This window comes from Zophobas morio, unplaced genomic scaffold (assembly GCF_036711695.1).
Source record: "Zophobas morio isolate AGI-343-1 ecotype UQ-CSIRO unplaced genomic scaffold, CSIRO_AGI_Zmor_V1 ptg000008l, whole genome shotgun sequence".
Taxonomy (NCBI): domain Eukaryota; kingdom Metazoa; phylum Arthropoda; class Insecta; order Coleoptera; family Tenebrionidae; genus Zophobas; species Zophobas morio.
The window spans coordinates 4,471,577-4,485,165 of NW_026972113.1; the positions used below are offsets into that span (position 1 = coordinate 4,471,577).

General features: G+C 28.0%; 1 protein-coding gene across 1 annotated transcript; it reads left to right on the forward strand.

The window, feature by feature from the left end:
* Nucleotides 1-11,562: 11,562 nt before the first annotated feature.
* On the forward strand, nucleotides 11,563-12,038 carry LOC135125536 (uncharacterized). Its single transcript, XM_064051198.1, has 2 exons — nucleotides 11,563-11,645; nucleotides 11,702-12,038. Exons 1-2 carry the CDS (start codon nucleotides 11,563-11,565, stop codon nucleotides 12,036-12,038), a joined length of 420 nt encoding a protein of 139 aa, XP_063907268.1.
* Nucleotides 12,039-13,589: the final 1,551 nt, after the last annotated feature.

The window sequence follows — 13,589 nt, forward strand, 5'->3', positions numbered from 1 at the left end:
TTATTATTTACGTTTATGGCTTTATTCTTCATTTCTAGAGAGCGGATTTCTAGGTTTAATGCTTTTTGTGAAAAATGTAAGCACTTCAAAACTTTTTTATATCTGTAACTATGATACAATTTGGAGTCATTTGACACATTTTTTTTTTATGCTTATTTGCTTTTTTTTCAATTTTATGCATATTAAAACTTATATGCTTATTTAATGCTTTTTTCGACGAATATGAGTTTTAATGCATATTTTGTTCAAATGCCGGCCTTGTCGGGATGACAAATACTCGTTAGTTAGCCGTATCTTATCGTATGCATTTTACCTTGACTTGACCATTGAAGTACACTTACTCAAGACCCTTTCTGTGAATAGGTTCCGGTCGTTTGGGTAATAAAATTTTATTATAGGATTAGAAAAATACTCCATAGATTTTATGACTTTAAATCCTTACTTCCGTTGATAATGAATTAAAGCTTTTAACCAGATGTTCTTTTTCGGCATTTTGCGGCAAGATCGTTGAAGATTTTCTAGAAAAAAGGATTATTGTACCCAACTACCTACCTTAAAATTTTTCTAATGGAAACTTGTAAGTAAATGAACCGTTTATTTCACAACCATCAGTCTATCGCATCTGTCGTAGTACAGTGTTATACGTGGTTCTCCCTTGTTACATGTTGAGTTCTTTTTGGTAATATTACTAATATTTTAAAAGAATGCCGAAAGTAAAATCGACGCCGGATGAGTGGATAAGGGATTTTCCAGAATTAAAATTAGAAAACAACAAAATATTCTGCAGAGCTTGTGTGAAAAACGTAAGCCCACTAATTTTTTTTATCTATTTTTCTTTGTTAATCCTGTATATGTACATTGTTTTAGATTCAAAGTGATAAAAAATATAACGTGACGCAACATGTCAGAACGACTCTTCATGTAGAAAGGAAGAAAATGTTTGAAGTTTCTAAAATTAAACAGCAGACCGTACATGAATCTGTTGCATCTACTTCCACAAAAGATGAGCAGTTTCAGTTTAATTTCGATTTATATAAAATGATGATCCAATATACTTTTAAAAAAATTAGAGAAAGGCTCTCTTCAAGAATTCCTTGAAAAACACTGCAATCGACATATTCCGGTTGAAAGTACTATCCGAAAAAATTATGTAGGCCCAGTGTTTCAGCAAGTTTTCAACGAAATTAAACATCGCATTGGAGATAATTATTTAGGGTTCGATGTCGATGAAACAACCGATAGTTGTGGAAAATACGTGGCAGGTTTAATTGTTGGAATCTTAAATGAAAATTTCCTTAGTCGAGGGTATGTAGTAAGTTTGAAAATGTTAGATAAAACAAATGGCAATACGATTACCAGATTTGTAAATGACAGTCTTACGTCACTATTTTTGCCAAATAAAATTTTATTGATGATCTCGGATGCAGCTCGTTATATGTTGAAAGCAGGGAATAATCTAAAAATATTGTACCCCAATTTAATTCACTCTACTTGCATTGCCCACGGTTTAAACAGAGTGGCTGAAGGAATACGTTTGCAGTTTCCTACTGTTAATAAATTAGTGGCAAATGGTAAAAAGATTTTTGTTAAAGGCCGACTAAGACTGAAACATTTTAAAGAATAATTTCCAAACATACCATTGCCCCCAGAGCCGATTATAACGAGGTGGGGAACATGGTTACATGCCACATTTTATTATGACAAATATATCAAAGAATTTGAGGAAGTAGTTACGGAGTTTAGCGAAGATTCTTCTCAATCGATTAAAAATTGCATAAATATTTTGGAAAACAAAGATTTGCGACAAGATCTAGCTTTTCTAAGAAGCAATTATCAATTCGTATGTGAGGTAATAGAAAAGTTAGAAAAACCCAACATGTCGTTGGTAGATGCCATAAACTTAGTGAAAGAATTTAAACAACAAGCAAACGCAATAAGGGGTGATATTGGTACTAGAGTATCTCAAAAACTTGACGAAGTGTTAAATAAAAATGCAGGTTTCGGTGTTCTTTCCGACGTTGCTCGTATTGTACAAGACCAGAAGGTGGAAAATTTGGAGTTAGATTCAACATTAGTTGCAAAATTCAAATTTGCGCCAAAAACGAGTGTGGATGTTGAACGCACATTCTCCAAATTTAAACACATTTTAAATGATCGGCGAAAAAATTTTACAGTGGACAACTTGGAACATATTACAATCATAAATTGTTTTAAAGAAAACTGAAATACCTGTGTAAAATTTAAAGTCTAGGATTATTGTAATAATATTTTATCCAAAGTTCTAAGAAGTGTTCTTTGATTTGTAATATGATTATGTTTTTAATGTTTTTTTGCTTAAAATAAAATTCATTTCTTTAGAACATAAAAAACCTAACCATGCTCTTGAAACCTGTGTTTGAGTATGAAATTGCTGATGATTTTCAGTGAAATATACACACACAGGTCTTAGTAGTCTGTGTTCTTTTCGGTTAAATCGATACATCGCCCCCAAAATCCGTTTCCAAGGGCTGTTCCTGCGACCGCCGACCGTGTCAGATCCCGGCTTCACTTTTCGTGGAATCTAGCGGCAAAGCCTGCGATCCGTCCAATTTATGAAATTGATGCAATTAGATTAAATAGTCCGTAGACTGGTATGATTGTTTCCCGGCTAATTTCCTCGTGGAACAAACAAAATTATAACGTGGCTTTTTACGAAAGATAGTTGCAGTACACAGTGCTGGTCTGCGATCGGATCTCATTTAGCTGTCACGGCCACGTCAAACTGCCCCTATAATTTAACTGGAAACAAGCCAGATAAAAGCGGGACAATTTACCTACAGATTACAAACACACAAAGAAAATGCGCCGGTCGATACGTATTTTTTCTATTATTTCCAAAAACCACACAAATTGCCGCACACACCGCTCGGCGTCAGCCAGAAGACGCATTCTAATTATAGCCACAACGGCTATTATCGAATTATATACAAAGCTGCTATACAGGAACGGACTTTTTATATAATCGTTTAACAGCCATATCGATACTTCGATCTTTGAATTTTGTAATGATGTCTTGGGGCTTGGAATTCTCGTTCTTTTGCTTTTCGGAGTTTTTTCGTTTGTTGGTGTGTTTTAATAACAGAGTCGTTCTTGTACGGAATGAATTTAGCAGGATTTAATTGCTTTAATGAGTCCACCTGGGCCACTTTTTGCTGGGATCGTGTGACGGAATTTTCATTTTGGAGGGGCTACTGAATAATAAATAACACCCAGGTCAAAAGACAACTATTTAAAAGTTTCTAGATCTCTTGGTTACTTGTAACGAGTATGCTTGCCTTGTTTCCAGGGCCGGATTAGGTTGTACTTCGATAACTAGTAGAATCCTTCTTTAATAAAATACCCATAAGAGCAAGACAAATATTATTTCCCACATTTTGGATGGATTTATTCAGTAAAATTTTGAAATGACGTCAGCAGTTTTTCGAGAAGATAGCAAAAACGTTTGTAAAATTTCAGAGCAGGCAGATTTACAGTTCATAAGTTAAATTCTACATGGTGTCTTAGAATTTTGGTGGTTATTTATTTTCCATACTTTCTCAATTTTTCAAATTTTGACTTTTCTGAATTTTCGGTTTTCCGATTTCTCAATTAATCTATTTTATTATTTTCCTGTTTCTCGACTTCCCAAACTTTCGATTTTTCAATTCTTCAGTTCTTCAATTTTTCGATTTTTCAGGTTTTTGATTTTTCAATTTTTCGATTTTTTAAATTTGTGATTTTTCAACACTAAAAATTCCAATACTGAAATATCGAAACACTGAAAGAACAAAAATTGAAGAATCGAAAAACTGATGAAAATTGAAAGAAATATCCGAAAATTGGGAAATTAAAAAATTGAAAAATTGAGAAATCGAAAAGTCAAAAAAACCAAGCGAAAAATTGAAAAATTGAAAAATCAGAAACCTGAAAAATCGGAACTTGGGGAAGCCCAGAAATGGGAAAATCAAAAAATAGATTAATTGAGAAATCGGAAAGCTGAACATTCAGAAACGTTAAAATTTGAAAAACTAAAAATTATTGAAGAACTGAAAAATCTAAAAATCTAAAATTTAAAATGTTGAAAAATTAAAATATCGTAAACTTGAAAAATGGAGAAATCGTGAAAACGAAACTCGACAAGTTAAAAAATCGAAACATCGAAAAATCGAAAAGTTAAAAATGGAAAAATTGTAAAATCGAGAGATTGAACAGTCAAAATATCGAAACTTCAGAATCTCCATAAATCGAGATCTCAAAAAATTGAATAATCGAAAATTTAAAAATTCGGAAAATTGTGAAATTAATATATAGAAGAGATGAAAATTCGAAATCAAAAAATCTCGAATTTTAAAAATTGAAAATTTAAAATGCAGAAAAGTTGAAAAATGAAGAAATTGAAACATGCATGAAACAGTTGAAAAATTGAAAAATCCAAAGCTAAAAATTGGGAAATTGAGACATTAAAAAACAAAAAGAACGAAGTCGAAAAATCGAAGAATTGAAAAACTGAAAAAACGAAATTTGGAGAAGTCGAGAAATAGAAAAATCATAAAAATAGATTAATGGAGAAAATTTAGCAACGTCAAAATTTGAAAAATTGAAGAATAGAAATACTGAAGAAAATATCTAAAAAATTGAGAAATTAAAAAATTTGATAAGTGGGAAATCAAAAAACTAAAAAACAAAAATCGAAAAATTGAAAAATAAGAAAATCCGAAAATTAAAAAATTGAAGAATTGAAAAAATCGAAACTGTTGGAAGTAGAGAAATGGGAAAACAAAAAAAAAGAGGTTAGCTCAGAAATCGGAAAACTGAAAATTTTGAATCATCAAAATTTGAAATTTTAAAAAATCGAAATATTTGAAGATCGTAAAATTGAAGAGGACAAAAATTGAGAAATCATATCACCGAAACACCGGAAAATTGAGAAATCGGAAAATAAAAAAATCGAAATTTGAACAATTGATAAAATTGGAAAAGCCCAAAATTGAAATATAAATAGATTTTTCATTTTTTCTATTTTTCAGTTTTTCAATTTTTCAATTTATCGTTCTTTTCATTTTAAATTTTCCGATTTTTCGATTTTAGTCTACTTCGATTTCTCAATTATTAGATTTTTCGACTTCTTAAATTGTACATTTTCCGAATTTTCTATTGAATAATCGAAAATTTAAAAAATCGGAAAATTGTGAAATTAAAATATAGAAGAGATGAAAATTCGAGAAATCAAAAAATCTCGAATTTTAAAAATTGAAAATTGCCGAGAAGTTGAAAAATTAAGAAACTGAAACATGAAACAGTTGAAAAATTGAAAAATCCAAAGCTAAAAATTGGAAAACTGCAACATTAAAAAACTAAAAAAACAAAGTCGAAAAATCGAAGAATTGAAGAACTGAAAAATCGAAATTTTGAGAAGTCGAGAAATAGGAAATCAAAAATAGATTAATTCAGAAAATTTAGCAAAGTCAAAATTCGAAAAGTTGAAAAATATCCAAAAAATTGAGAAACTAAAAAATTGGAAAAGTGGGAAATCGAAAAACTAAGAAAACAAAGTCGAAAAAGCTTAGCTTAAAAAATCGAAAAATTGAAAAATAAGAAAGCCCGAAAATGAAAAAAATTGAAATTTGAACAATTGATAAAATTGAAAAAGCCCAAAATAGAAATATAAATCGATTTTTCATTTTTTTAACTTTTTTATTTTAAATTTTCCGATTTTTCGATTTTAGTCTACTTCGATTTCTCAATTATTAGATTTTTCGATTTCTTAAATTTCACATTTTCCGATTTCTCAATTTTTAAATTTTAGATTTATCAATTTTCGATTTTTTGAAGTTTAAATTCTCCATTTTTCGATTTCTCGATCTTTCGATTTTTCGACTTCTCGGTTTTAGATTTTTCGATTTCTCAATTTTTAGATTTTTGTTTTTTTTTTAATTTCTAGATTTTTCAGATTTTGGAATTTTCAAGTTTGCGAATTTCAATTTTTCGATTTTTTAAATTTTGGATTTTCGATTTCACGGTTTTTCGTTTTGACTTTTCGATTTTTAAGTTTTAGGTGTTTTGATATTTTAATTTTTCAATGTTTTAAATTTTAGATTTTTCGATTTTTCAGTTCTTCAATATTTAAATTTTTAAAATTTTGACGTTTCTGAATTTTTAGTTTTCCAATTTTTCAATGAATTTATTTTTTATTTTCCGACTTCTCAAAGGTTCGATTTTTCAGTTCTTCAGTTCTTCAGTTTTTTGATTTTTCAATTATTCAATTTTTCAATTTTTCAATTTTTGGATTTTCCGTTCAATTTCGTAATTTTTCAGGTTTTCGATTTTTCAGTTTTTCTCTTCATCAATGTTTATTCAATTTTTCGATAATTCAGTTTTGGGATCTTTTAGTATTTCGACTTTTCGATTTTTTGAGTTCTGGATTTTTCGATTTCTTTTTACTTTTCGTTTTAAAAACTTTAGATTTTTCATATTTTCGATTATTTTATACTTCAATTTCTCAATTTTTCAACTTTTCTATTTTATAAATTTTTCTCAGTTTTTCAATTTTCGGAATTTTAAAATTTTCCATTTTTTAATTTATTTAGGTCAAAAACGAAAAATCGAAAAGTTAAAAATGGAAAAATCGATAAATCGAGAGATTGAAACATCCGAATCTCGACAAATCGAATATTCAAAAAATTGAAAAATCGAAAATTTAAAAACTCGGAAAATTGAAAAATGTAAAAGTCGAAGAATCGAAATATTGGGAAATCACAAAACTGAAAGAAATATCCAAAAATTGAGAAATTAAAAAATTGGAAAATTGAGAAATCGAGAAACCAAAAAAGCGAAGTCGAAAAATTGAAGAATTTAAGAACTGAAAAATAAAAAGCTTGACAAGTCGAGAAATGGGAAAATCAAAAATAGATTAATTCAGAAATCGGAAAACTGAATATTTAGGACCGTCAAAATTTGCAAAATTGGAAAACAGAAATACTGAAAAACTGCAAAATCAAAAAATCTAGAAACTGAAAAATCTAAAACGAGAAATCCAAACATGAAAAAATCAAAAAACAAAAATTCGAAAATCTAAAATTTAAAGATAGAAAAACTGATAAATCGACAAATATTATTATTATTATAAACCCATCATTATTAAATAGAGAAATCGAAACCTCAGATTTAAAAAATTGAAAAATTGAAAAAACGAAACATCGAAAAACAGGAAAATCGAAAAATTGAAAAGCCCAAACGTAAAAAATCGAAAAACCGAGAACCCCAAAAATCGAAACATCGAAGGAATAGTTAAAAATTGAGAATTTGATGAATCGAGACATTGAACATTGGAAACATCGAAACATCTTAATTCGATAAATCGGGAAATCAAAAGATTGAAAAATCGAAAAATTTTAGAAAAGAAAAACTGGAAAATCCAAAATTTCTCTATTTGAAAAATTGTGTTATTATACCTACTGTTCTTGTTTTTTTAATTTGAAAGAAATATGAATACTTCTTAGGAAAGAAAGTGTAAAGTGAAATCTATTACAATAGAAACAGAAAATATAAAGACAGAATGTGAGAAAACAGTGCCTCAAAAGTAGAAACAGAACATGGCGAATATACAAATGGGAATCTAGAAAATATTCAAAATATAAATAATAATATAAACGAATGAGTTCTCAAAGATTACGCAGTGTTACCTCATCAGTAAAATAGCGTATCAAATTTAAATTACTATAAATTCTTTTATAGTTTGACTTTTCGATCCTCTAATTACCAGATAACTTCTTCATAAATTTAGCAAGAAGGTCAGAAGTAATTTGAATTCATTATAAATAAGTTGTTATTACAACATCCACTAACTATAACATTTCAAAGCAATACCTTCGATATACATTTATATAATTACCTAATTGAAAAAAAATAAAAATAAAACATTGTTTGCTCTATAATTTTAATTCACAGAATATTTCTCCAACTAAGAAGTTTTTGGTTCATACCTTGTAATTGTAGGTATATAATTACAAAAAAACAAATAACACAATCTGACTTTCAATATGTGTCAATATATAAACAGGAATGTGTAGTGTATTACAAGTTTCTAAAATTCACTTTGAGATCACATATCTGTAATATAAAATTGTACAGATTTTTAATTTTTAGTAACTATATCGTACACTTTTTTTGGATCTTAATACCTATGTACCGAAAAGGTTTTTAAAAGATTTGTATACAAATTCTGAAACAAAGGTAGGTCGAATAAGAATTGGCCGTCGGTATTATTCAGAGTTGAAACGTACGCAACGGAAACAAATTAAATTATGAGAAATTATTTTTAGTAAAATTCTTGAATTAGCATAAAAAATTGAAAAAAAAAACAATACAAAATGTTTTCAGATGTTTTCTTTTATTAAATAAACCTTGAAAATTTAAGCGACGGCAAAATAGTTTACATTGTCCCATTTAATAATATAAGACAAAAACACAAAAAACGAAAATCATTTGAATGAGTTCTATTCGACATCTGAAACCTATAATGTTAATTTATTATTAATAAAATGTTTGTGAAAAATGGTAAAAATTTGTTTTACATACGTTCAAAATTTTAGTTGAACTCAAATATCAAAAAACCGAGTTCTTAATCATTTTTAGAAACACATTATCGATAATAATTTAAGGATTTCAGATTATTATTAATAAATAATCTTTTATAATATAACACTTCTACAATAAAAGATATATTTTTCTAAAGCACTACTGTTTTCAAAAGCCCCTGTGTAAGTACTGCCACCTTGCGAGTAGTTAGTGAACTTCGTCAACAACGTGAACATTTTTTGTGTACCGAATGAAGTATAGCTTTTGTGAATGTGTTGTACGACAAAAAATTATTTTAAGATGATCAGTAAAAAGTAGTTAAATAAAATAAGCGAAAATATGTAATCTCAAGCAATATATTTATTGTATTTATTTATTTCCTGCAAAAACACAAAATGTATTTTTAAAAAACGTTAAAGTGTAAGAAATTTACGAAAAATTAACGAAACCTTGTCGTGTTTAGTTTTTACAAAGGATAAGAAAAATCTGTTTTTTAATCAATGAAGTGAGAATTTCTGAGAAGTTTTAAGATTGTTATTAGATTACAAGCAATTTAGATTTGTTTTAATAGTTGCCTATCATTTTTCCATGCAACTATGCTTGTCTAATATAGGCAACCAACAATAGCCACCTGATCGATCAAAGGAACATTTATTATGCCACAATAATACACCAACTGAAAAATCGGAACTGCGAATTCGAGAAACGGTAAAATAAAAAAAACATATATATATATATTAATCGAAAAATCGGAAAACTGAAAATTTAGCAACGTCAAAATTTGAAAAATTGTAAAATAGAAACACTGGAGAACTGGAAAATCAAAAAATCCAGAAATCGAAAAATCTAAAATTTATTTAAAACATTGAACAATTGTAATATCGCAAAATTGAAAAATGAAAAAATTCAAACATCAAAGAATCAAAAAAAGAAAAATTCGAAAATGTAAAACTTAAATTAAAAATCGAAAAACTGAAAATTCAACAAATCGAAACTCCAGAATTTAAAAAAATTGAATAATCGGATAACTGAAGAATCGAAACATCGAAAAAATGGAAAATCGAAAAATTGAGAAATTCAGCAATCGAAACATCCAAACATCTGAATTCGATAAATCGAGAAATAAAAAAGATTGAAAAATTTTAAAAAAGAAAACTTGAAACATCGAAAAGTTGAAAAAAAAATTAAGCGAGAAATCTAAAGTTTAATGAAAAATTGAAAATCCGAAAAGTAAAAAAGGGGCCGAAACCCAAAAACTTCAAACTGAAAAATTGAAAAATTGGAATCGATTAGCCTGAAAATTTGAAAAATTGAATAAACGAAAAATTGGAAAATGGAAAGAAAAGAAAAATTAAGGAAATGAAAAAACAAAAAATTGTGATATAAAATCGAGAAAATGAAAAATAAAAAATCAGGAAAATACAAAATAAAAATCGGGGAGTTGAAAAATTGAGGGGACGGAAAATTGAAAAAGGGCACAATAAAAAATCGAGAATGTGAAAAATGGAAAAATGAGAACCTGTAATATTGAAAAATTGGAAAATTTGGAAGTCGACAAAATGTAAATTTGAAAAATCAAAAATAAAAAAACGAAAAAGTTAAAAATTTTCAAAGTGAAACTCAAACTTGGAAATTTGAAGAAAAATTGTTAAAAACCTGAAAATTTGAAAAATTTAATAAAGGAAAAAATCAAAAAAAGGAAAGTTGTGATACAAAATCGAAAAAGTGAAAATTAAAAAATTGGGAAAATGAAAAATAAAAATCGGAAACAAAAAATTGGAAAAGGGAAAAATGAAAAATTGAGAACCTGAAAATTCGAAAAATGAAAACCTGTAATATTGAAAAATTGCCAAATTGAAAAACTGATGTAAACCGAAAAATTGAAGGAACGAGTCGAGAAAAATTGAAAAATCAAAAATAAAAAACGAAAATTACAAAATGAAAACTTGAAAAATTTTAAGAATCGGAAAAGTGAAAAATAAAAAAAGAAAAGAAATATGTATTATGAAATAGAAATATTTAAAATTAAAGAAATTTGGAAAATCGGAAGACTGAAAATCCAAAAACTGCAAAGTGAAAAATTTAAAAATTGAAAAATGGACGAACTGAAAATTCAAAGAATGAAAATTTGAAAAATTGAACAAATGAAAAATTGTAAAATCGAAAGAAAAACACAGAAAATAAAGGAAATGAAGAAACGGATAATTGTGATATAAATCGAGAAAATAAAAATTAAAAATTCGTCACACTGAAAAATAAAAATCGAGAACTTGAAAAATTGGGGAAACGAAAAATTGAAAATTCAAAAATAAAAAACGAAAAAGTTTGTAATGAAAACTTGAAAAATGTCAAAAGTGAAATTCAAACATGAAAATTTGAAGAAACGAAAATTTGAAAAATCGAAAGATTAAAAATTGAAAAACTTATAATTCGAAAAAGTGAAAAATACTAAAAAGAGAAATATATATTGTAAAATCAAAATATTGAAAATTAAAGAAACTGAAAAATTGGAAGACTGGAACTCCAAAAACTGCAAATTGAAAAATTTTAAATATGGAAAATCATGGAATTGAAAAACGAAAGCTTGAAAATTTGAAAAATTCAATAAATAAAGAATTATAAATCGAAAGAAACAACAAAAAAAGAAAGGTAATAAAGAAACCAAAAATTGTGTTATAAAATGGAGAAACGTCGAGAAAACATAAAATTTGTCATTCGCCAGATGGATTTCTTTACTGCGTTATCAGCAAAAAAATCTCTAAATCGAATCTTACACAAAACAAGACAATTGAAAAAATCAAAAATATAACATAGTTCAAACTGACCGCGGCCGCACTCTGTCCCCACTCCTCCGCTTCCCTTTCCATCGTTAGTCGAGTAGAGGGGGAGCGCCTATCGGGTATATATACCGCAACGTGCCGCCACCCATTCAGTTTATCCTCTGCTTGCACGATAAAATTTTCCAAGATGTATAAAATTTTACCTTTCGTCCCCGACGTTGAATTTGCTTTGTCGAATTTACCCGTGGAGCTTTGGGCCATCATTTTGAGGTAAGTCATATTTTTATTTTTGTTGTAAATTTTTACTAATATTGTGCTTGTTTCAGGTGTTTGGACCCTACTTCACTTCTAGCTGCTGCCAGATCCAACGACCTGTGGAAACACATCGCCCAGGGAGATCCTATTTTGAGGACGACCATCAAGGACCAGAGGGTGTTGGAGAAACGAAGACGCCGAGAGGAGATGCTTAATCCAGGGCTCCTGATTTCCGTAACCAGAAATGGACCCGGAGGAGTGTTTGGACCCAACGGTACCAAAATTGTTCGAAGACAGGTTCTAGCACGAGGACCAGTTACCACCGTGGAAAAAAGGAAATGTCAAAACAAAGACGCTGGACCTTTTCGTAAAAAAATAATTCAAGAAGTGAAAATAATGAGATGTTAATAAAACCATTGTAAATATTTTTTGTATTTTTATTTTATTTAAAGTAAGAATATTTTTGTTACTGGCATTCCAAGCATATTGTATATAATTAATTCAATTAATTTTGTGTTGTCTTTAATTAAGTTAAAAATTAAACTCGTTACTTAAGAAAGCATAAGAAAAGATATGGAAAAGGACAAATATTAACTCAAACTGCTATAGAAATACAGAAGTGAAACGGAGACAAGCTTTTGCAGGAGTTAAAAAAAATCTTAGTTATAAATAAAAAGTGAAGAAGTGCAGTAGGGGCTGAAGTAAATGAAAAATCACAAACCACCCGGTAAATACGAACCACTAACAGAAATAATAACTGGAAATGAAGCCAGAGAATAACTAGATGACATCTTTAACATGTGTCTTAGTCAAGGAAAAATACCACAAGAAATATTAAGATCAAGAGTCTTTAAAATCGAACAGTTAAAAATGGAAAAATTGATAAATCGGGACATCCGAATCTCGACAAATCGAATATTCAAAAAATTGAAAAATCGAAAGTTTAAAAACTCGGAAAATTGAAAAATTTAAAAGTCGAAGAATCGAAATATTGGGAAATCACAAAGCTGAAAGAAATATCCAAAAATTGAGAAATTAAAACAAAATTGGAAAATTGAGAAGTCGAAAACCAAAAAAGCGAAGTCGAAAAATCGAAAAATTGAAGAATTGAAGAATTGAAAAATCGAAATTTTGAGAAGTCGAGAAATAGGAAAATCAAAAGTAGATTAATTGAGAAAATTTAGCAACGTTAAAATTTGTAAAATTGAAAAAGAGAAATACTGAAGAAAAATATCCAAAAAATTGAGAAATTAAAAAATTGGAAAAGTCGGAAATCGAAAAACTAAAAAAACAAAGTCTAAAGTGCTTAGCTTAAAAAATCGAAAAACCGAAAAATAAGAAAATCTGAAAATGAAAAAATTGAAGAATTGAAAAAATCGAAACTGTGGGAAGTCGAGAAATGGGAAAACAAAAAAAGAGGTTAGTTCGAAAATCGGAAACTGAAAATGTTGAATCGTCAAAATTTGAAATTTTAAAAAATCGTAAAATTGAAGAGGACAAAAATTGAGAAATCGGATCACTGAAACATCGGAAAATTGAGAAATCGAAAAATAAAAAAAATCGAAATTTGAACAATTGATAAAATTGAAAAAGGCCACAATTGAAATATGAATAGATTTTTAATTTTTTCAATTTTTCAATTTTTCAATTTATCGTTCTCTTTTCATTTAAAATTTTCCAATTTTTCGATTTTAGTCTACTTCGATTTCTCAATTATTAGATTTTTCGGTTTCTTAAATTTTACATTTTTGAATTTTCGATTTTTTAATGTTTAAATTCTCCATTTTTCGATTTCTCGATTTTTCGATTTTCCTGTTCTTTGAAATCTCTATTCTTCAATTTTTCGATTTTTTAAATTTTGGATTTTCGATTTTTCGGTTTTTCATTTTGATTTTTAAGTTTTAGGTATTTTGATATTTTATATTTTAATTTTTCAAATTTTGACATTCCCGAATTTTT